Source organism: Aspergillus pseudotamarii (assembly GCF_009193445.1).
Source record: "Aspergillus pseudotamarii strain CBS 117625 unplaced genomic scaffold BDV38scaffold_13, whole genome shotgun sequence".
In the NCBI taxonomy this organism is placed as follows: Eukaryota; Fungi; Ascomycota; class Eurotiomycetes; order Eurotiales; family Aspergillaceae; genus Aspergillus; species Aspergillus pseudotamarii.
Window position 1 is genome coordinate 335,208 of NW_022475027.1, and position 21,623 is coordinate 356,830.

General features: G+C 48.4%; 7 protein-coding genes across 7 annotated transcripts; 3 read left to right on the forward strand and 4 right to left on the reverse strand.

Moving 5' to 3' along the window:
- Positions 1-510: 510 nt before the first annotated feature.
- Positions 511-2,303, reverse strand: BDV38DRAFT_290796 (major facilitator superfamily domain-containing protein; the record flags this gene model as incomplete). The annotated part of the gene is made up of 5 exons (XM_032061569.1): positions 511-718; positions 775-1,083; positions 1,143-1,542; positions 1,760-2,030; positions 2,079-2,303. The coding sequence occupies 5 exons, from the start codon at positions 2,301-2,303 to the stop codon at positions 511-513; spliced, it is 1,413 nt and encodes a 470-aa protein (XP_031916100.1).
- Positions 2,304-3,626: 1,323 nt separating this feature from the next.
- On the reverse strand, positions 3,627-5,230 carry BDV38DRAFT_269438 (uncharacterized protein; the record flags this gene model as incomplete). Its single annotated transcript, XM_032056971.1, has 7 exons — positions 3,627-3,877; positions 3,962-4,292; positions 4,329-4,460; positions 4,515-4,613; positions 4,645-4,774; positions 4,852-4,943; positions 5,009-5,230. The coding sequence occupies 7 exons, from the start codon at positions 5,228-5,230 to the stop codon at positions 3,627-3,629; spliced, it is 1,257 nt and encodes a 418-aa protein (XP_031916101.1).
- Positions 5,231-7,430: 2,200 nt separating this feature from the next.
- BDV38DRAFT_290798 (major facilitator superfamily domain-containing protein) lies at positions 7,431-9,728 on the forward strand (the record flags this gene model as incomplete). The annotated part of the gene is made up of 5 exons (XM_032061570.1): positions 7,431-7,571; positions 7,623-7,883; positions 7,953-8,504; positions 8,616-8,889; positions 8,978-9,728. The coding sequence occupies 5 exons, from the start codon at positions 7,431-7,433 to the stop codon at positions 9,274-9,276; spliced, it is 1,527 nt and encodes a 508-aa protein (XP_031916102.1). The 3' UTR covers positions 9,277-9,728.
- A 368-nt stretch (positions 9,729-10,096) lies between these two features.
- On the reverse strand, positions 10,097-12,318 carry BDV38DRAFT_290800 (uncharacterized protein; the record flags this gene model as incomplete). Its single annotated transcript, XM_032061571.1, has 6 exons — positions 10,097-10,555; positions 10,612-11,498; positions 11,547-11,932; positions 11,992-12,025; positions 12,093-12,211; positions 12,260-12,318. The coding sequence occupies 6 exons, from the start codon at positions 12,316-12,318 to the stop codon at positions 10,097-10,099; spliced, it is 1,944 nt and encodes a 647-aa protein (XP_031916103.1).
- Positions 12,319-12,489: 171 nt separating this feature from the next.
- On the reverse strand, positions 12,490-14,137 carry BDV38DRAFT_35874 (NAD(P)/FAD-dependent oxidoreductase). Its single transcript, XM_032063218.1, has 2 exons — positions 12,954-14,137; positions 12,490-12,901 (listed from the first exon to the last, which is right to left on the reverse strand). Exons 1-2 carry the CDS (start codon positions 14,045-14,047, stop codon positions 12,712-12,714), a joined length of 1,284 nt encoding a protein of 427 aa, XP_031916104.1. The 5' UTR covers positions 14,048-14,137; the 3' UTR covers positions 12,490-12,711.
- Positions 14,138-15,000: 863 nt separating this feature from the next.
- On the forward strand, positions 15,001-19,221 carry BDV38DRAFT_240891 (U2 snRNP complex subunit HSH155). Its single transcript, XM_032053948.1, has 2 exons — positions 15,001-15,297; positions 15,349-19,221. The coding sequence occupies exons 1-2, from the start codon at positions 15,288-15,290 to the stop codon at positions 19,032-19,034; spliced, it is 3,696 nt and encodes a 1,231-aa protein (XP_031916105.1). The 5' UTR covers positions 15,001-15,287; the 3' UTR covers positions 19,035-19,221.
- Position 19,222: 1 nt separating this feature from the next.
- BDV38DRAFT_240892 (uncharacterized protein) lies at positions 19,223-21,409 on the forward strand. Its single transcript, XM_032053949.1, has one exon. It carries the CDS (start codon positions 19,432-19,434, stop codon positions 20,995-20,997), a length of 1,566 nt encoding a protein of 521 aa, XP_031916106.1. The 5' UTR covers positions 19,223-19,431; the 3' UTR covers positions 20,998-21,409.
- Positions 21,410-21,623: the final 214 nt, after the last annotated feature.

Sequence of the window (21,623 nt, forward strand, 5' to 3'; positions counted from 1 at the left end):
ATCTTGTATCTTGTATCATTGTTATCTTGGTGTTGATGAGGGGGTGGTGTCGGATCCGGACCGCTCCCGGGTGGAGAGGGGTTGGTTAGGGCTAAGTTTTGGGCTTGGCTTTGGGCTTGGCTGGGTAGAGTTCGGTGGATGACGATTTCACTGTGACTTTACGTATGACTTGCACTTTTTTTAGGACCTATGCATGTGTATCAGGAGCTGAGATTCTATAGAGGATACTGCAAGGACCAGGCTATGTGTTGGTAAGATCGTGACAGCGACCGTCAGGCTAGGTACACTATGAGAGATTTGAAAGGATACGATCATACGTCACTTCTCTGTGTCATAATGTGTTCTCTAGTTGCATTTGACTGAAACTTAGTGGAATTGTAACCTAGAAGCAATAGATACATGTATACGGACTCCGATACTCAGATTCAGGTACCTCAGCACACGATAAAGTCATCAAACATGCCACATGCCACATGCTCTCCTTCATATATAACAAATACAGCTAAACAATCAAGAATCTCCTGGTTCGAACGGCAAAGCCAGTGACACAAACCCAATAACCACAAAGAACGCACAACAGACCCAAATAGGCACAGACGTCGTGACATCCCCGAAGGTCGCGATGAATGGAGCCGAAAGAGAAGCAATCCGCCCACAGGCGAGGGTCAGGCCACAGCCAATGCCCCTATATGCATCTGGCATGATTTCTGGCGTATACCTATTCCTCCATGTTAATATCAGATGGCATGTTCTGTAAGGCTAAGTAAAACTCACCCGTAGATGATGCCATATAGAGCATTGAGCCAAAAGTTAATCATGCAGGAAAAGGCCAGGTTCTGTGACTCGTTCTTGACGGTTGTGAAGGCGCCCGCGAAGGCGGCACAGGCGCAGGCCGTCAGCGTCATTGAGCGTCGACGTCCGAGGAAAGGCACCTGCACAAGGAAGGCACTTAGGATTGGTCCCCAGATTCCGACTACCGAGGAGATGGACCAGTCGCGGTAGGTCTGATACGTGCTTCCATCGCCTAATGTCGCTCCGTGCGCTTCAAGGTAGTATGGGAGGAACACCGTATAGACGGGATATCTAAACATATTAGTATTTACTGTTAAGGTTCACCATCAGGAAAAGGAAGGGTGTTGTACGCAATGCCAATAAGTAGCCAAAGGAGAATCAAGCATATCATGGAGCGAATTTGTTTTGAGCCATGGAATAATGCGCCAACCATAGAGGCAGCTTTCTTGATGGCACTCTGAGAATCGTCCTGCTCATGAGGACGTAACTGATCAACCATCATTACGTATGTTGATTTGTTGACTTTGCTAATTGTGTTGATGGACGCCACTGCTTCGTTCAGTTCACCCCGTGATACAAGCCACTTGGGTGACTCGCTCATCCCCAGCGCGAAAGTACGCAGAACTGACATGACGAGACATAATCCACCGAGAATGATGTACAAGTATCGCCATCCCATATTATTGGCTTTGGTGCACGTTTCCGGAGTGGCGCCAGCTGGGCAACAGAAGTTCACTACAAGCGGCCAGGCTGTCCATGATGAGTTAACAAAACTCATTCAGAAGGGGGAAACCAATATGAATACCTATAAGTCCAGTGATAGCATTTCCAAGGCCCCAGAGGCATGCAAGCGAGGTGAGAAGGAACGCCCACTTTCGAGGTAGAGACTCTGCAAGTACTGTGAGGTCAATTGCCACTATATCTCCATATCAGTATGAGCATACTCGGTCAGAAACGGAGTGCTTACAATTCCCACCGCCAAAAAACGCAGCGAGTACGACAAAAATATTCAACGCAGCCCAGTTGGGTGAGGCGGCACAGATGGCAGTAAAGATAGACACGCCAAAGATAGATGTCTGCCACGCCAGACGACGGCCAGTAAAATCAGCAATAAGCCCAAAGACAACAGCACCGGCTCCTAAACCTGCATATTGTGTGGCGGAAAGAAGTGTTCCGTATCGAGGGCCGAATTCCTTCGAGGCTTGAGGCATAACCAGACTGATGGAGACCAGCAGCATCTGCGAATCTATTAGGATGTGAATAGCGCTATTATGGAAAAAGCTTGCCTGGTCTGCAATGAACCCAAATCCACAAGAAACCATCAGCTGCCATTGATAGCGGCCCATTCCGATTGCTTCAATTGCATTGTTGATAGCGAGCTGGTTGAAGTCCGGAGGGTTGGCTCCCTGGTGAGATGTTACAGTACCTTCTGCGACGCTTGGCTTTCTAGTTATTATCTCTTCTGATTTCTTTTCGGCATCCATCTGACTGAGAGTATCGTCTTGGCTCATTTCTAGGTGATTATCCGTTGAAGGATTAAGGCATCCAGCAATATGGGGAGTACGTTCCAGTTGTATTGGGTAATAGGTTTATATTTCACACCCTAAAGAAAAGCCCCTCATGACAAATGTTGGATTTCAAGAGGCGTCTGATAGCTCAGCGGATTCGGCCCGTATCCGTGAGGGGAGATCAGAGTCGATAAGAGGAGAGATTTGGGGTAGAAAGCCAAGTTTGAGTTTAGTCGTACGGCCTATCCCCGCAACGTTTCTTTAGCAGCTCGAATATTTGCCACTGAGAACAATCGAGCTGCTTTAGAATCAACGATGCCTTTGCCCACGGCGCTTTAAGAGACCCTGAGCTAGGTACGCGTCTTCGTGAGTAATCGACAATCATCTCACAACAGTCCGCGAATGGGAGTTATATAAGATTGCCCTACCCAACACCACCCTAGGACCATTATTAGTAGTGGCTTCGGCTGTTAGAACAAGCTATAGTCAACATATTATTTGCTCATATTGCAAGGGGCTGGCAAACAGGATTCTCTAAGCGTTAGCAGGATACTCATTGGACCTCTCAACTGTCGTCCGTTTCCCAAATTACCGAACGTCGCATCACCAGTGTCTCTGTTAATCAATACATCACGCATAAAGAATGGTTTCCCACGATGTTGTGTCTGCCTCGCCGTTAGTTTATTTAGTAGCCTTGGGGGCTTCGGTCCCGGCCCTGCTAGTGGGGGAGTTCTTCATCTTCCTTGTGCTCAGCCCCCTTACCTGCATCTTTCATCATTTTGTACTGCGCAATCGAACGGCACTTAGGAAGCGCAGTTGCTTAGCTTGGGGTATAGGACAATCATGGCATTCAGCGACCTCGTGCTCGCGAATTATGTGAGAATGATTATTTTTCACAGACTGGTAAAAGAACGAAGCGTTTCTGACTCGCCCTCGCTTATTTATCCTATGTATCTGAGACCTTCGGCTTGTATAGCTCCCCTGTCCCAAGAATGCACCCTTTTGCCAAGCACGTTTCAAAAGTGTCGCATGAGCCAGGTATCAACTATATAAGGACTCTGAGCGCTGAAGGCCGTAGGCAGCGATGAGTTGGTGGAATATTCCGACGCCTGATTGCTCAAAGCGTCGCACAGCAAGTTGTAGGTGCCTGATCGAGGAGACCTGGCATTTTAGGGCTTTTTTCTATACCCGTGAAGCATGAATCAAAACCCTGTACTGACGAAAGAAAATGAGCCCTTTCTTTCTTTGCTCTGAGATGTGTTGAGATATTTTGTATTTTATCTGGGGGATGTCCATGCCCGACTTTAGTAGCATTTGGGCTTGAATTTAGCTGGATTGAATCACGTCAGCGGCCTGTTCTGCGACTGCATACACTGTCGTCATGAGGTTCGCGTGAGTGAGCGGAATGGCACTCGCGTCCACCGCCCGCAAATTCTTCGTCCCATAAACTCGAAGATCTTCATCCGCCACGCCTCCAGCCTGCTGGGGAAGCATGGCGACAGTACCACATATGCGATGGGTGGTCAAAGCAGCCGACTCGTACACCATTTCTTTGGTGACTTCCATATCCCATAGAACTTCGGTAGGCTGAATGACGCTTTACAAAGCTGGAAGTATGGTCAACTTGTGCAGGCTCTGCATATGACGCGCTAGGATCTCACTCTCCATGTCATTGGCAAAGAACTGAGTGTCAATTATAGGCTTGGCGTTAGGATCAGAGGATGCAATTTGAGTACTTCCACGAAAGAGTGGGAAGCTTAAGATGACGCCCAGGAGAGCAATTCCGCCAGGTATAACGCTCAAGAGAAGACTTGCAGATGCCTCATCGCGGCCACGCAGAATAGATTTAATGACACGTTCAGAGGTCTCCGTTTTGTGGCTCGATGAGAACACCTGTTCCTTCTCATCGAGACGCGTAAAGGCCAACGCCTTTATGCAGGTTGCAATTCCTTCGACCTTGAGAGGGGCGGGCAGAACGCCCATTAAATGATTCTATAGGTTCTCACCTACTCCGGGCTGATCGTTCACCACAGGAATGCCAAGTCTATTCAATCGATCCTTTTGCCCCACCCTCGATCGTTCGAGCAATTTAGGGCTGTGGAAAGCACCCGCAGCAAGAATGACAACCTCCTTTACGTTGACATTGACGATTTCCCCGTTCTATTCGACCTCCACTCCCGTAGCAACAGCGGGCGGTGACTGCGAGGAGAAGACAATCTTGCGGACTGTTGTCTCTGTGTAAATGTGGAGGTTCGATCGGGTAGGTCTGGCGTATTGGCTATCCGTAATACTGCGCAAGCCAGAGATGGGGGTCTACAGTAGCCGTGTAAGCACGAGTACCAACGGTTTTCTCTCCGCCCGAAATATGGCTCGCAAAGTCGTATCTCTGCCCCTTGAGCGCTACATCCCAGGTCTCAATAACAGGAGAATTCTTTTTCTCACGGAGCGACGGATAAGTAACTTCAATCGGACCTCTTTTGTGGAAATTTCGCCCGGATTTGACAGGGTGTGCGGCTTCTGGAGATACGGCAGCAAGGATTCCCATGTTCACATCGGGTTGCCCAGCTCCGCCCAAGCATTGATCCCCGCGGGAAAAGGAGTCTTTCCAGCGGGTTGATCTTGCTCCCGATTGCTGAGACCCGTCTGGGTGACAAGGAGAAGGTCCGTTTGGTCTGTTAAACTGTGCGCTATAACCTGATCGACCTCACCTGAGGCACAATCTTCAACTGCCAGTCCAACTCCGAGCCACGCAAGGTGGGCCGAGCATTGGGATCCTGCACCCGGGCATCTGTCGTGCGATCTGGGCCGCTCTCCAATACCACCACCTGTGTTTCGCTATTTTCCGACAGTCGGTTCGCAACCATCAAACTGGCAGTACCACCGCCGATAATGAGGTAATCGGCATTTTGAGAAAGAAGTAAGGTTGTCATTATGGAACCCAAACAATAGGTACAGGTTGAGGAGGCCAAGGTTTGATAGCGGAAGCAGAAGATAGAATGATGGGATAGTAAGAGAAAATGGATGTTAATTGCCCGGACAAAAAATAACGCGAAGATTAAGTTAAGCCAAAGACAAGGATCTCGAAACAGACCCCAGCCCCCTATGTACCCATCGAATTGATTCGTGTACTGAAAACAGAAGTTAAGAACATTACGAGAGCAGGCAAAAGAGACTCTAGAAAGGGCTGTTTTCAACCAATCCACCAATGTCCATCGTGATGTTACCCCCGACTACTGTATAGATCGATGATTCGATATTAAAATAGAAATATAGAGAAAAACGAAAGAGTTAGATAAATAATGAATAAATAAAGAAATTTGAAAGAGAAAGAGAGTAAAAGAATATCAACCTTCATATGGACTACAACACGGTTTAGGCCTCGCGCCTGATCTCTCTGATTTCTTTTATATGTAGGCAGTCAAGGCAGGGCCTTCGCACCATAGAGACAGGGATTCAAGACCTCATTTTTCATAGGAACTGATGCGGTGTCATATAATCTACGATGCTATATAGGAGCAATACTCTTCGCATTCTGCACAGGATCCCATTTACACCTGTTCTGTCAGGAGGTAAATAGTGATTCAGTCCAGAAGCCTAACAGCACACTCGGCTCCCGGTGCATGAAGAAACCTAGTGATGTATACATATAAGCCAGTCCCCTATGCATAATCGATTCGGCCTAGAAAGAATCTCCTAGCCTCACTTAACATATAATTCGTTAGATCTTGCAATACTTCTAGAGAGTCTCGTAGTTACTAACTGAAGCTCACGGTTAAGCCCGGGCCGGCGTACAGTAGTGGGGATACAAGTTCTTGTCCCGCCCGGTCCACAAAGCTTTTACCCCGCTCCCGTGCCAAGCTAATGACAACTTAAGGTTCATTTACATTTCCGCGCCGGTTCCACTGCGCCATTGCAATTGCCGAAAAACCGAACCAACTCAGGTGTCCCGATTTCGCGTCCTGCTGGCTCAAGACTGAACTTTCTCCAAGACAACTGAAAAGGGGAAGACCGTGGGATTGGGATCCCGAAGACTTGCGTACTTGCGCTCTTCAATTATTGCCAGTTGAGATTTGGGAACAGTTGGCAATAGTAGATGGTCGGGGTTTCTGCTGACCGGGATTAGTTTACTTGACAGCGGTCCTGTGACCCCTCATTGATAAAAGCTTACACAAGAGTCAGACCGTGGGGGTCCAGAACTACTAACTACTACTAGGGTCAGCGCACTCATTCTAGCCTATCATCGAGCTTCGTGAGATTGATTTTTCTGTGTATCTCGCTTACATATCGATTCCCCTGCTCCATTTCTAATTTTTTAGATTTAGTCCAAGTGCTCATTGGATTTTAGAGCATAGACTAAAATGTTAGGGTCGGCGTTTGATGGCTGGACCAGACGATCCGTTGGATGACATTGGTGGGACCAACTAGAGCTATGGAGCCATACTGAACGCCGGGGAAATATAGACTTTACCATAGCTGTTAGTTTCTTTCTTTCCCCATGATTAAACATCCCTGCGCGTGTCCTTTGAAGGTGATCTTAAATCGAAGTGGAATTTAAATAAATGTTACTGTTACATTCTGATTTCACAGATAAAGAGATGTGCACTCTTTTGTGGTCACTCAATGGTCATTAATAGCCGTGCTTGCTCAATCTCGAAAGCCACATCAAGGAGGTTATGTTAGAGCCCTGCTATGGGGCCAGAAAATTCCTCAGGTGGACCAAATACTTGATTGCTTGACATGAGCATTGCCATGCAAGTTATGATGTCAATCGAGAATTGACTTTTGCTAAATGTAAGGGACAAGGGAGAAAGAAAGAAAAGAAAAAAGCCAAAGAGAATGCAAAGGAAGGAAAAGGAAAAGAGAGAAGAAAATCAAGAGAAAACAAAGATCGAGATCGCCAAAGGTCCTTCCGAATGCGACTGATCCACCGAATTCTCCGCAATTGAATAAATCCCCCACGTTCTTGGGTGTTGCCATCAATCATCCCCTGTCACCGCCTGCGACCAGACCGTCAGGGGATCTACTATAAATCGCTCCCTGTATCCCTTTTCCACCATTCATTATGAGCAAGAAAAAAAGAAAAGAAAAATATTCAAAGTTACCCGGTTGACAATAATGGGTTTAGATACCATGACATCAGAGAAGGAGACAGCGGGTGGAGGGGTTTCTACTAATTTTTCCGACCTAGAAACCTCCAAGCCAGGTATCGAGCAACTGGAAATGATTGCTGATCCTGATGATGGTTTATCTGAAGAAGAGAAGGCAAAAATAGTATGCCACTGACTGATACAAGTAACATGCAGGTCGGCTGATCTTTTTTAGGATCGACGTTTGCTGAGGAAGTTAGATATGCGACTGATCCCTTGGCTGTCCTTGCTCTATCTAGCATCTTTTCTTGACCGCACAAATATTGGAAATGCAAAAATCGATGGTCTCCAGGAAGCACTTCATATGACCGATGGCCAATACAACGCTTCGCTAACCATCTTCTTTATCTCTTATTCGATCTTTGAGCCCCTTACTAACGTGCTACTCAAACGGACACTACCCAGCATATTCATCCCAACCATCATCGTTCTCTGGGTAGGTAATGTGACTGAATGCGCTTAACAAAAAGGGAAATGGTTCTGATCAGAGGTTGTTATCATACAGGGCATTTGCATGACAGCAATGGGGCTTGTACACAACTTCTCCGGTCTTATGGCCGCACGATGGTTCCTTGGATTAGCAGAAGCTGGTCTGTTCCCGGGCATTAGCTACTATCTTTCCTGCTGGTATAAACGGTCTGAATTCGGCATTCGGATGGCCATATTCTTTTCTGCTGCTGCATTAGCGGGCTCGTTTGGCGGCCTTCTGGCGGCTGCCATTGCCAAGATGGATGGGGTGGGTGGAAAGGATGGCTGGGCGTGGATCTTCATCCTAGAAGGTCTCGCGACCGTCGTCATTGGAGTGTTGTCCTTCTGGCTGGTGTACGACTTTCCGGACAAAGCTAAATTCCTGTCTGACGTGGACCGAATGCGCGTAATGCGACGTCTGGCTCTAGACCAGCAATCCAGTACTGCAAAGGAGCACGAGTGGAAATCCTCATATATGTGGGACAGCCTGAAAGACCATAAGACTTGGCTCGGTGCTATTATTTACATGGGTGCTGACGGAGCATTATATGCTTTTTCATTGTTCGTACCAACCATTATCAAAGAACTAGTAAGCTAGCCAAGTGTCCAAGGGGCTTCAAAGTAACGTCATCACTAACTATCTACTATCCAGGGTATGTCGAAAAGTTCTGGTTCGTCCAGTTATTTGCTTTACTAACAGAAATCAGGCTACTCCTCTACACGTGCGCAGCTTCTCAGTGTGCCTCCTTATGCTTGCGCTGCTATCGTAACAGTCTCGGTTGGCTACATAGCTGATCGCACGCGTCAGAGAGGAATATATAACATTCTCGCATCTATCTTGGGAATAGTTGGTTTCTCAATGTTACTAGGCACGAATTCGCCCGGTGTTAAATATGCGGGAGTCTTCCTTGGAGCCATGGGCATTTATCCCTGCATTGCCAATACCATTGCCTGGGTCAGCAACAACGTAGAAGGTCGGTCATTCTTTCTGTTTATCGACGTCCCCATGATTCAACCTTTGCAGTATTTGTATCGATACAGTTACTGACGTTATCAAAATAGGCATCTATAAACGTGGTGTTACTATCGGAATCATGATCGGATGGGGAAACCTAAACGGTATCATGTCCTCTAATATTTATCGCAGTGCTGATGCACCGAATTACTATCCCGGTCATGGCACGGTTCTGGCGTACTTGACACTCTTTTTGTTTATTGGGTCAGTGGTCGAATATTTTCTACTGAGGAGAGAAAATCGAAAGCGCCGACGTGGTGATAGGGATCATCGTGTTGAGGGATTAACTCCTGAAGAAATCGACCAGCTCGGAGACAAGAGGCCGGACTTTATCTACACGATATAGCCTCTTGTGGTGGTGTCATTCTTGCGAGTTTTAAAGTGCTTGGTCGTTTCTTCGAATAGATTAAACATGGAATTCAATCGAACTGAAGTATTCTCCTACCTCTCATCTCGGGCGCAAGAAACTGTCATCTCCAGCGCAGCTTCGGCCGAACACAACCGAATGATATATTACAATCCATGTGACAAAGTGAACTCTCCAAATTGACTGTAAGCCTCCTTTCAGGTGCATAAAATACAGTTCCTGCAGTAGCTCACTTAGCAATAAGATCAATCTTGGCGTCACCGAGAACTTCCTGCTGCAAGAGCTGCATGTGTATCTAGAGAACAATGTTGGTTTCCTTGTCTTCAGGTATCTAGAAGCTTTAAGTCTCTCATCCGATAGTTCACACCCAATGCTGTCAATGAACTAGCATACAGGCCATAGGCCGGTTCCCCGCGCCTGCAAAAGCAAGTGGAGAAGGCTATCTGAAGTATACACAGGCTTCGTGATTGAATTCCAACATATTCACCAGCTTTATTATGCAGCATAAACAAAACCTGTCCTGAACTGTTTAGTTCAGTGCCAGTTGCTTACAAGCTAAAAGGTATGGCAAGCTTTTAGAGAAGAAATGATACACTCTAAATGATGTGTATGCTTCCTACTGTGCATGAGAGTTTAGGCAAGAGCTGAACACCGCTTGTATCAGCGGAAGAGCAGCTAATGCAAAGCTTGTCTCGATATGCCAATTATAGATACAGGAGACAATGGCGAGGCTAGAAATAAAGCCATGAAGATCCAATACACAGATTGAAATCGTAGCTTCAGTTAGAAGCATATCTGTCTACGAAGAAGTAAAGTTCCACCAATCCTCAATAGCCCTTCCGTAACTCTCCGGTGCCAAAAACAGATTATCATTCAGCATCCCTTCCGCCGGTGTCCCGATCAAACCGAAAGGCTCCGCAGATGGAGCCTGGTGCATATTCGGTCCAGATGTAAAAGAGGCCGGTGGGGTCGAAACAGACTCCGGTGGATACGCAACGACCTCTTTGGCCACTGTCTTGTGGCCAGATATCCCTGCTGACCCCACGAGAGGAAAATCTGGATCCGGAGTCATGAATCTAGAGGCTGTATGCTTGGCATTAGGGTCGGATAGGGTTGCTCCAAAAAAATCACCAGAAGATTGGGAGCTGCTAGCCCGATCATAGACCAGTAATTCCCACAGAAGTTTTGCGTTATTGGACCAGGACTGGCTGTTTGTGCTCGTGGAAACGCCTTCCCGTAAGCGATGTAGTTTTTGCATCTGTTACATTAGCGAGGTGCGACAGGAGTTGGTTGCGGTGAAAATCGAGTACGAACCATATTTCTGACATGGGGCCATCGCTCCCCCAAGGGCTGGAGAAAACGCACACATTTATTATAGCCGTTTCTCGCCGTGTCTCGCAAGCCTTGATCGTCGACAAAGCTATGTTGAAGATGTATTGTGGCAACAATAACTACACAATGGGCCACGATCGGATCGCAGATCTCAAACCCCTTATGCTCTACAAGGTCAATTATGTGAAGAATCCAACTCGCGTGAAGGGTGATGTTCTCGAACGACTGTCGAATGAAAGAGTGGGGCATGGTATGTCTGAAGCTTCGTAATCTCATCGATAGGAGGAATGGGTGATTCAGTAAGCAGGGAATCGTTTCGAACATAATCTGGACAAAAAGCCAGGGCCCCCAGAAATCCCGACGCTCGTTTAGTTCCTGTAGACTGTGGTTTTGTATATTCTCTGCGTGGTACCGGTATTTTAGTGGGACAAGACTATCAAACTCGGTATGTCGAAAGGAAACTACAGAGTAATCGGATTCAGGGAACCAGGGAGGCGGAGAGACTGGATCAACCTTGGTGGCAGCGTAGTTCATCGCTAGAGCCCACACCTCACTCAGTTGAATAGTGTAGGAGACGAGACCAAGGTCCTCCTTTGTATTAGATCCTCGTGGTTCTCGAATTGACGGTGGGGTGTATTTCGGCGATAATCCCGACCCGGTGTTGAAGGGTGTGCGAACGCCTGATATAAGTCGACTTGTTTGAATACCGTCCCCTTGAAGATGCCGCAGCATATAAATACTCCAAGAACAGCGACGCTTTTCGTCCGCATCTGTTTGGATGTTGGTCAGAGTCGCACCATTAATGTTGACGCTCTGTGCGAGATAGGCCGCCATGTTCAATGTCAATCCTGCCTGTATGGTATGTCCCACTATAAAGAGTCAATATTGAAGATCTCAGGGTTTCGAAGATTCCTCACCAGAGAACTCGAACATAGCCAATAGGCAAAGTGTCTGTAAAGTTGAGAGCTCCAAGTTCCCATTGTTGATCCGACCCATAACCAGGGAGCGCGCATTTTTGGCATATTCAAGAATACGTGCTTCCCCAACTTCTACTTCGCGTTCAAACCGCAGACTGATTGCCTGGATTGCAAGGATAAGTTCCGGGTCTCGAGTAGCGATAGTTTCGACGAAGTCCTCCGGATCAAATAAAGGAAGTGGTTGGTAATTACAAAAGCTGATATACAGTTCAGCAGCTCTCGAAATTGAGCCATGGTTATCAAAATCTCTTCTGGTGTCTCCGGCAGGTTCTTCTCGTGAGCCAGACTCCATTTGAACAGTCACCGGCGTCATTGTCTGTCTAGAACTACTATAGCCTATATTAGCATCGGCTCTTGTATATATCAGAGTCTTACATAAACCCACCTCAAGCTACTTATTAATTCCTCCAACCTCCCCTCTACATTTTCCAACCGCCTCGCCTACCAAATTAGTCGCCACCATCACCGGAAGGGTCGGATATATACGTGCCATTTCAGTGGCGCCAGGGCCTAATTCTCCAGAGTCAGAATACACGCATTGTTGCCCCAGCCTATCGCAGTATGAGCAGACCGGTCTCTCGCCTGGACATCGAGACTTTTTTCGCCTGTGAACGTATCAGAATCTATCTGTTTGCAAGTGCAGTTATCCTTACCGACATGGATCACAGGCTTGACGGGCACGTTTGGGCGGTCGGTAGTCATCAGTCGACATTTTCGAGCTGAGCGGTCGATATTGCTTTGGCGTATATCTGATAACTAGGGAGTTTTACTGTGGTTGCGATAATTGGGTAGCCTTCTTATAGCTCATACCAGCATGCACGCTAAAAGTCTGATACTGCACGGCTACCTTATCTATCAGTGCGGGGTAAAGTGGAGAGAGATCATCGAGGGATAATCAGAGCAACCTGAATGGCTAATAAAGCCAATTATTTGGGTAGAATCTCCTGGATTCACATTTCACGATCTTCTCTATCAGCTGGCCAGTCAATCATCTATAAGAATTAATTTTTGAGCAGCTACGGGTATAAATACGTTGTAAGCTAGCTTTAACACTGACAATGAACACAATTTTCCCCGAGGGAACAATAGTATAATGTTTCCTTTTTTACAATTTACTCTGTTCTTCAACGGTCAACATCCGTAAGGGGGGTCCTCCCCGGCTTCCGTCCCCAATCTTCAAATCTCCACTGCCATCGGGCAAACGAAACCTCCATTTCTGTCGGAGGACCTCTGGGGCACGGTTTTCATAGCGGTCAACTATGTATCGACCAAGAACAGGAAGGAATTTGAAGCCACTGTGTTACACAAGTTAGTGAAAGCATAGAGTAGTCCGCAATTACAGCTTACTGTCCAGCCCCTCCGATAGCAACAAAAAGCCCATCCATCTGAGGATGATAGTCAATAACGAAGTCACCCTCCGGGGTGTCTGTATACCAACACAGACGGCGATTCGACCAAGGACGATCGGCGAAACGTGGTATGAGCTGCCGAAGACCATCTCGTAGAGCTTTGTCCGCTTCTTGAGGAAGAAAAGATTTGTCGGCATTGTTAGAATCAAGCTTTGGCGAGGACACGGCTCGATTCGTAGCATCGGAACGTATGGAAGTTGCAAAGCCGTAGCTGTGTCGGGCAACTTTGAGAATGTTTGTTCCCGGTGTTGGAGGAAAACAGAATATGCCGCTTGATAAGTTGATCATCACAGGTGTCTGCGCGATGCTGCGGGCTTCTTCTGGGCTGAGTTGGATGAAGCCTACAGGCTGGCCTGACGCGGATGCTGTATGGGCCACATCCAGAAGCAAATTTGACCATGCGCCGGTACTAAGGATAACCTGATTTGCAGGAATAAAGTCTCCACTGGCCACATTCACACCAACAACACGGGATCCCTGTCTCCGTAATGAGAGGACTGTTCCCCGTGGTCCAGTCACGAAGGACACGCCCGCCTGACTACATCTGTGACTTAAATAACGAATACTTCCCTCAGCATCTGCCCAGCCACCTTCAGGATTATGATATGCCCGAAGACTACTGAGGTCCGCGTGGAGATCCGGATACATCTCTTTCAGGTCATTCCCATTTGAAAACTCTTTCAGTGCCCGGCCTTGCGCATGGATAATTTCTAGTGTCTTCGCGATGTAAGGATTCGACGCTGTCTCTGATAGCATCACAAATCCTGTATGGTGATAATGGTCTCCGTACTCCAATTTCCAACCCTTGAGAGCCTCTTGAGCCATTTGAGAATAAACGGGGTCGGCATATTCGGATCGGATAATTCGAGAAACATCGACGCTGCTGCCATCCGGGACTGGAGGCGGGTAGCGATCGAGAACAGTAATGTTTCTGTACCCGCGCGAGCTTAATTCGAGTGCCGTGGATAGACCAAAGACGCCTGCGCCTATGATGAGAATAGTGTCTGTCTTTGGCGTCGTTCTGTTTGCCATGTCGGCTAGGTACGGTATGCACAAGGACTCTGCACAATTGAAAAGCGAAGAATTATGTTTTTAATCATGGAATGGCTGGGAATACACCCGGGGTTAAAAATAAAGTCCCAAGAGACTTTTCAGTAGGAAATTCCGATGGGATGATCTAGACATACGTACTTTGGGCGGAGCCGGTCCGTCCTCCGTCCCCACCCGGAGGGCGCAATGTCAACTACTCTGATAGGAAGAGTTCGATAGCCTCAGGCATCATGTACAGAGTGGCTTAATCAGGCCATAAGTAACTCGTTCAATGTTATTATGATATGGTCTCTATCCGCCAATTACTTCTCTCGAGCACCTGCGTGCTATCGTGCAGCGTTTTAAAGAAAGCACTAACAACACGTTGAGTGATCTCCTCTGGTATGATGTATCTCATCTCAAGCGGTATCATAGTATATAGGCAGTTCAATATGCCATGTGTCACTAGAGCAACTGCCCTAGTAATTGCACAAGACTAACAGGGTAGGCGCAACTCTAAATGTGAAGTCCCAACTCGAGATCTGAATTAGAAGCCAAGGATAGTCGAAGCGGGGGGTCCTGAGGAAGCTAAGAAATTATCTAACAACAACTGAATATCTCACGTTTGATTGGATTGCGTTGTTTGGTTATGAGCCTGAAAGAACTACTCGGTAGTATTGGAGGACAGCGAATATGGTAACAGAAAGTTGCAAAAACGTATGTTCTCTTATCAAGTATGGTCGATATAACTATAATTATACTATCTGACCAGAAATATACAATACTACCCCTGCACGCCGGTTGACGTGCAACTTAACCTTGGCGCGCTTACTCAAGGAGTGTATCCTAGTTATTAGCAGCTTTAAAATTCTTTATTCATCTAACAGTCACTCTACATTTAATCGTATTAAAGCTGTTGAGAAGAAAGAATACACAGAGAATCGCAGGTGTTGTTGCGAAGCTTGCACAAGGGGCTTAGCGTTGACCGCCATAGCTCTGCACTAGTCCACTTTCACCGGCTTTATCATGTGACTCGTGTTAGTCAGCCATCGGAGTGAGTCCCGCCGCCAAACGTCGTCTGGCGCTGAAGGTATTTTCATCATCATAGGCATCAACGCGTTGCACCCTACACCATCCCCTAGAGTTCCGCGATCACAGGGTATGATCCGGATGTAGCTATTGCTACCCCTTCCTGGGATTATATGTTCTCTTTCTGATCTCTGAGCGACTCTTTACTGTCACCATGTCTGACTGTACGTGTCACCCCATGGCTTGATCCACCCCCTGACTAACCCCTTTCACAGCCGATTTCGAAGCCGTCCGAAGGCTCCAAGCTGAGCGGAATGCCGCTGCAGCTGGAAAAAAAGGTTCTAGGACCTTTGATCCGTCTAGCCAGCGCACTGACAACTCGACCAAGGCCTCCCTGACTGAATCCTTCGACACCACCCTTTACGAACGCGAAGGCGCCGACAGGTTTGCGGGCTACGATACTTCGATCGCCGTCAATGGTGATGATGAGGAGATGGAGGATGCGGATGGTGGCCACCGTCTGGTGGGACAGTATACCGCAACCAAGAGTCAGATGGATGAATTTGCCCATGGTAATGGAGTGGAGGAGGAGGACATCCTTCTCGGTCGCGAGAAGGCGGCGAGGATTGCAGACCGCGAGACAGATTACCAAAAGCGCCGATTCAACCGTGGCGCTTTGACCCCCACCAGAGCGGACCCTTTCGCTGCGAACACTCATGCGAACGTTGAGGGAGAGGGCCAGACGTATCGTGAAGTCATGGCTCTGCGTGAGCTCGAAAAAGAAGAAGAGCGTGTTCAGAAGCTGATCGCAGAAAAACAGGCCAGTGGCGAGAACGGTGTCGCAGAACATGAGGCCACATTGAAGTTAGAGGACAAAGAAAACGCTGACGCCGGCTCGACCGTTTCCGTTGTTACGGGACGCAAGCGCAAGCAACGATGGGATGTAACTTCCGAGTCGACCGAAGCAGCTCCCGAGGCTTCCGAGCCTCAGGAGACAAAGAAGAAATCTCGCTGGGATCAAACCCCCTCCCTTCCTGTTCCGGGCGCCGCCGAAGAAGCACCTAAACGTCGATCGCGATGGGACCAGGCGCCATCTATCGCATCAGCCACACCTGTTGGCAACCAGGGGCTCGCAACCCCCATGCATCCTTCACAAGCAGGTGCGGCCCTGATTCCAACCAGCTTTGGAACTGATATCTCGGGCCGCAATGCCCCCTTGTCGGATGAGGAGCTTGACATGATGCTGCCGGGCGAGTCCGATGGCTACAAAATCCTTGACCCCCCTCCAGGATACGCGCCAATCCGAAACCCCGCACGGAAACTTATGTCGACCCCAGCACCCATGGCCAGCGCGACAGGTGTCGGGGGCTTCATGATGCAAGAACCCGAAAGCGCTCGTGCCTTAGGCAAGCAGCTCCCAACTGAGATCCCAGGAGTCGGCGATCTTCAGTTCTTCAAGCCCGAGGATATGGCATATTTCGGAAAGCTTATGGAAGGTGGAGACGAGAGCGTTATGTCCGTAGACGAGCTGAAGGAGCGAAAGATCATGAGGCTGCTTTTGAAGGTCAAGAACGGTACACCACCAATGAGGAAGACTGCCCTGCGTCAACTCACAGATAACGCACGTCAATTTGGGGCCGGCCCCTTGTTCAACCAGATCCTTCCGTTACTCATGGAGAAGTCGCTTGAGGACCAAGAGCGCCACTTGTTGGTCAAGGTCATTGATCGTGTTCTCTACAAGCTGGATGATCTTGTCCGCCCATATGTGCATAAGATTCTCGTCGTCATTGAGCCGCTGCTTATTGACCAAGATTATTATGCTCGCGTTGAGGGTAGAGAGATCATATCCAATTTAGCAAAGGCAGCCGGTCTTGCTACCATGATTAGTACCATGCGTCCCGATATCGACCATGTCGATGAGTATGTCAGAAACACAACTGCACGTGCATTCGCCGTGGTCGCCTCGGCACTTGGTATTCCCGCCCTCCTTCCCTTCCTCCGTGCTGTGTGTCGCAGTAAGAAGTCTTGGCAGGCAAGACACACTGGTGTCAAGATTGTCCAGCAAATCCCCATTCTTATGGGTTGTGCTATTCTTCCTCATTTGAAGGGGCTGGTGGACTGCATTGCCGACAATCTTAGCGACGAACAAGCCAAGGTCAGAACTGTTACCGCACTAGCAGTAGCAGCCTTAGCAGAGGCCGCTAACCCGTACGGTATCGAAAGCTTCGATGAGATCCTCAATCCTCTTTGGACGGGTGCTCGGAAGCAGCGTGGTAAAGGTCTGGCTGCATTCCTGAAGGCTGTTGGATATATCATTCCTCTTATGGACGAGGAGTATGCCAATTACTATACCAGTCAGATCATGGAGATCTTACTCCGAGAGTTCTCTTCCCCAGATGAGGAAATGAAGAAGGTCGTTCTTAAAGTAGTGTCCCAGTGCGCCAGCACTAATGGTGTGACAGCCGGCTACCTGAAAGAGCACGTTTTGACCGACTTCTTTAAGAGCTTCTGGGTAAGGCGTATGGCCCTTGACAGGAGGAACTACCGCCAAGTTGTCGATACCACCGTCGACCTTGGACAAAAGGTTGGCGTCGGTGAGATTCTCGAGCGCGTTGTCAACAACCTGAAAGACGAGAGCGAGCCTTACCGGAAGATGACGGTGGAGACTGTTGAGAAGCTCATTGCATCCCTAGGAGCAGCAGATATTTCGGAAAGGTTGGAGGAGAGACTCATCGACGGTGTTCTCTACGCCTTCCAGGAGCAGAGCATTGAGGATATTGTAATTCTGAACGGGTTTGGAACAGCGGTCAACGCACTTGGCACTCGTTGCAAGCCGTATCTTCCACAGATCGTCAGTACCATTCTTTGGAGATTGAACAACAAGTCCGCTACTGTCCGTCAGCAAGCTGCAGACCTCATTTCTCGCATTGCAATGGTTATGAAGCAGTGTGGGGAGGATGCACTGATGGGTAAGCTTGGTATTGTACTCTACGAGTACCTGGGTGAAGAATACCCAGAGGTCCTTGGTTCCATTTTGGGGGCTCTACGTTCCATTGTCACCGTTGTCGGTATCAACCAGATGCAACCACCCATTCGAGACTTGCTTCCGCGCCTTACACCCATCCTGCGAAACCGTCACGAAAAGGTCCAGGAAAACACCATCGATCTTGTCGGTCGTATTGCGGACCGTGGTCCCGAGTCTGTCAATGCTCGCGAATGGATGCGTATTTGTTTCGAGTTGCTTGACATGCTGAAGGCACACAAGAAGGGTATCCGTCGTGCCGCAAACAATACTTTTGGTTTCATCGCCAAGGCAATTGGTCCTCAGGATGTTCTAGCAACACTGCTTAACAACCTACGTGTGCAGGAGCGTCAGTCACGTGTTTGTACTGCTGTCGCCATCGGTATCGTGGCTGAAACTTGTGCCCCGTTCACTGTCCTTCCAGCTTTGATGAACGAATACCGCGTACCTGAATTGAACGTCCAGAACGGTGTTCTGAAGGCCATGTCCTTTTTGTTCGAATACATCGGCGAGATGGCTAAGGACTACGTTTACGCCGTTACGCCCCTTCTCGAGGATGCTCTTATCGATAGAGACCAGGTGCATCGCCAGACCGCAGCCAGTGTTGTCAAGCACATTGCTTTGGGTGTGGTCGGTCTCGGGTGTGAAGATGCAATGGTCCATCTTCTCAACCTAGTATTCCCCAACATCTTCGAAACCAGTCCTCACGTTATCGACCGTGTTATCGAAGCCATTGATGCTATTCGGATGGCCGTTGGCACGGGAGTGGTCATGAACTACGTCTGGGCAGGCCTATTCCACCCTGCCCGCAAAGTCCGTACACCATACTGGCGGCTTTACAACGATGCTTATGTGCAAAGCGCGGATGCAATGATTCCATATTATCCGACTTTGGAAGATGATGGCTTGGAGAGATCTGAATTGTCCATAATAGTTTAAAAGCGACTTGCTTGTTCATGTATCGTATCACTTCACTTTCTAACTGTTAAGTTCGTTTCGCTGGCATTATGAGCCTATTTAATCGCGCATGGTGTTCTTGATGGTGGGATTGGCGTGTATTTATTCTCATGGGGCCAGGTATCAGATATAGGAAATGACATTATGGTTATGCCAGTCGCCGATACCATCGGTACAGTACTTTGTGCAACACATCAGACTAGTAGTGATCGGACGTCCGATAGTCTTCTTCTGCTCCCCCGCATTACTATGCGGATGCTCGGTGGAGCTGCGGAACTCCGAGTGTCTTGACTCGATCCCCAACTACTCGGCTATATAAATCCAAAACTTATTGCGAAAAACAACTATCCTAAACCAATCTCGAACGTCACTCGCAGTAATGGCTCTCCCTTCTCACTGCGACGTCCTCGTCATTGGTGGCGGTAATGCCGGCTTCTGCGCCGCCATATCAGCAGTTCAATCTGGTGCTCAGAAGGTGATCATCATTGATAAATGTCCTGAAAACTGGGCAGGGGGAAATTCTTACTTTACTGCAGGAGCATTCCGGACTACTCATGGTGGTCTAGAGGACCTCCTTCCCATTGTGAATAATGTCGATACAGCCACAGCGCAGAAGATTGATATGAGTCCGTACACCGCGGCTGACTTCACGAATGACATGGAGCGAGTGACAGGAAAGAGGACGGACCGTGAGCTCAGCCGAGTACTCGTATACGATTCGAACGCAACCGTCAAGTGGCTTGCGGAGAATGGTGTCCGGTTCCAGCTTTCTTTCAACCGACAAGCGTATGAGGTGAACGGTCGGATCAAGTTCTGGGGGGGTCTGGCTTTGAAAACCCAGGATGGAGGCAAAGGGCTTATTCAAGACCACCTCCAGACGGCCCAGAAGCTGGGTATTGAAGTTTTCTTCTCAACGGCTGCAGAGACGCTTGCCACGGAACCAGTGACTCGTGCTATAACGTCGGTGACGGTTGTGCACCATGGCCAAGTGAAGGTGATCAAGACAAACGCCGTGGTACTCGCTGCCGGTGGATTCGAAGCCAATCCACGAATGAGAGCACAGTTTCTGGGGCCCCATTGGGACATCGCCATGGTTCGCGGTACCCCGTATAATTCAGGCGACTGTCTCGAGATGGCAATTCGCGATGTATCAGCCAAACAAGTTGGCAACTGGTCCGGGTGTCACTGCGTGGCATGGGACGCCAACGCACCCCCCAATGCAGGAGACCGCGAGATCTCCAATGAGTTTACCAAGTCTGGCTACCCATTAGGGATCATGATCAATCGTCAAGGCTCTCGATTCGTGGACGAAGGCTCGGATTTACGCAACTACACCTATGCCGTGGTCGGACGGCAGATTCTGCATCAACCGGGTCATGTTGCGTTCCAAATCTGGGACTCGCGAACAATCACCTGGCTGCGGAAGGAAGAGTATCGACCAGAAGTGGTGCAGCATATCACAGCGTCGTCGATATCCGAGCTGGCGGAGAAATGTGCTGCGGAACATGGTCTGGAAGACAGGGACCGGTTCGAGCGGACGATCCATGAGTTCAACAACGCCGTTTATGAAAGCCAGCGGTTAAACCCTGGCCAGCAATGGGATCCGGCTGTAAAGGACGGTCTCTCAACTCAATCAAAGGCATGTACGCTCAGCATCCCCAAGTCCAATTGGGCGTTGCCTATCGACCAGCCTCCGTTCCTGGCTGTAAAGGTCAGTGCGGGTGTTACCTTTACATTTGGTGGTTTGGCGGTGAATCCAGAGACAGCTGCTGTGGTTTCGTCTATGACGAACTGTGAAATCCCTGGGTTGTACTGCGCTGGGGAGATGGTTGGGGGACTCTTCTATGACAATTATCCCGGGGGCAGTGGGTTGACGTCGGGGGCGGTTTTTGGACGCAGGGCAGGGAAAGCTGCTGCGAGAGCTTCTACGATAGCCGTACGATGATATCGTTCTCTGCACTGACTGGGATTTGGTCGATCGATGTCAGATGCTGCAAATGGTGGTCCTTGGGTGTTACCCAGTGCTACCGTCTGTACTACGTTGATATCTGATTTGGCGCTCTGCAGATGAATTAGACATTAGTTGAATTTAACTTGGGTTTGATGTTTCACGACCTCTGTTATTCTTATTACTATCAGGGTTTTCTGTCTTTCTTTTTTATTTCTCTTTTCCTTTATCTTCTGTTGTGGTGGCGTTTTCCTTTTCAGTCTGGAACAGATGTATGAGTCCTAGGTAGATGAAGGTATATATATATTTCGAGGCATATCCCACTGAACCATGTTCACACCTGGTGAGCATCTGACGACGGGGATTCTTCTTCGAAGCTATTACATCTACGGTGGACGGGAGTCTATAGATTTCATGGTTAAGTTATCTGATACACTCTACACGGGACCGTCTACACATCTGCCCGTATACTCTGTACAAACTCCTACTCAGTTATGGGTGAGGAATCTAGAGGTGATTACCTAAGCAGAGGAGCAACAATAGACATTATATACACTCTCAGTGTCTGGGAACGGTTCTGTACCACCACACCACCAAACTCCAGAGAGACATTCATTGTAACC

Excerpts from the sequence above, each read along its gene's own strand:
- BDV38DRAFT_35874 (XM_032063218.1), bottom strand. The coding sequence starts at position 14,047 with ATGGCAAACAGAACGACGCCAAAGACAGACACTATTCTCATCATAGGC. Across the intron at positions 12,902-12,953 it reads GCTATCGGAGGGGCTGGACA|TGGCTTCAAATTCCTTCCTG; the intron begins GTAAGCTGTAAT and ends TGTGTAACACAG.
- BDV38DRAFT_240892 (XM_032053949.1), top strand. The coding sequence starts at position 19,432 with ATGGCTCTCCCTTCTCACTGCGACGTCCTCGTCATTGGTGGCGGTAAT.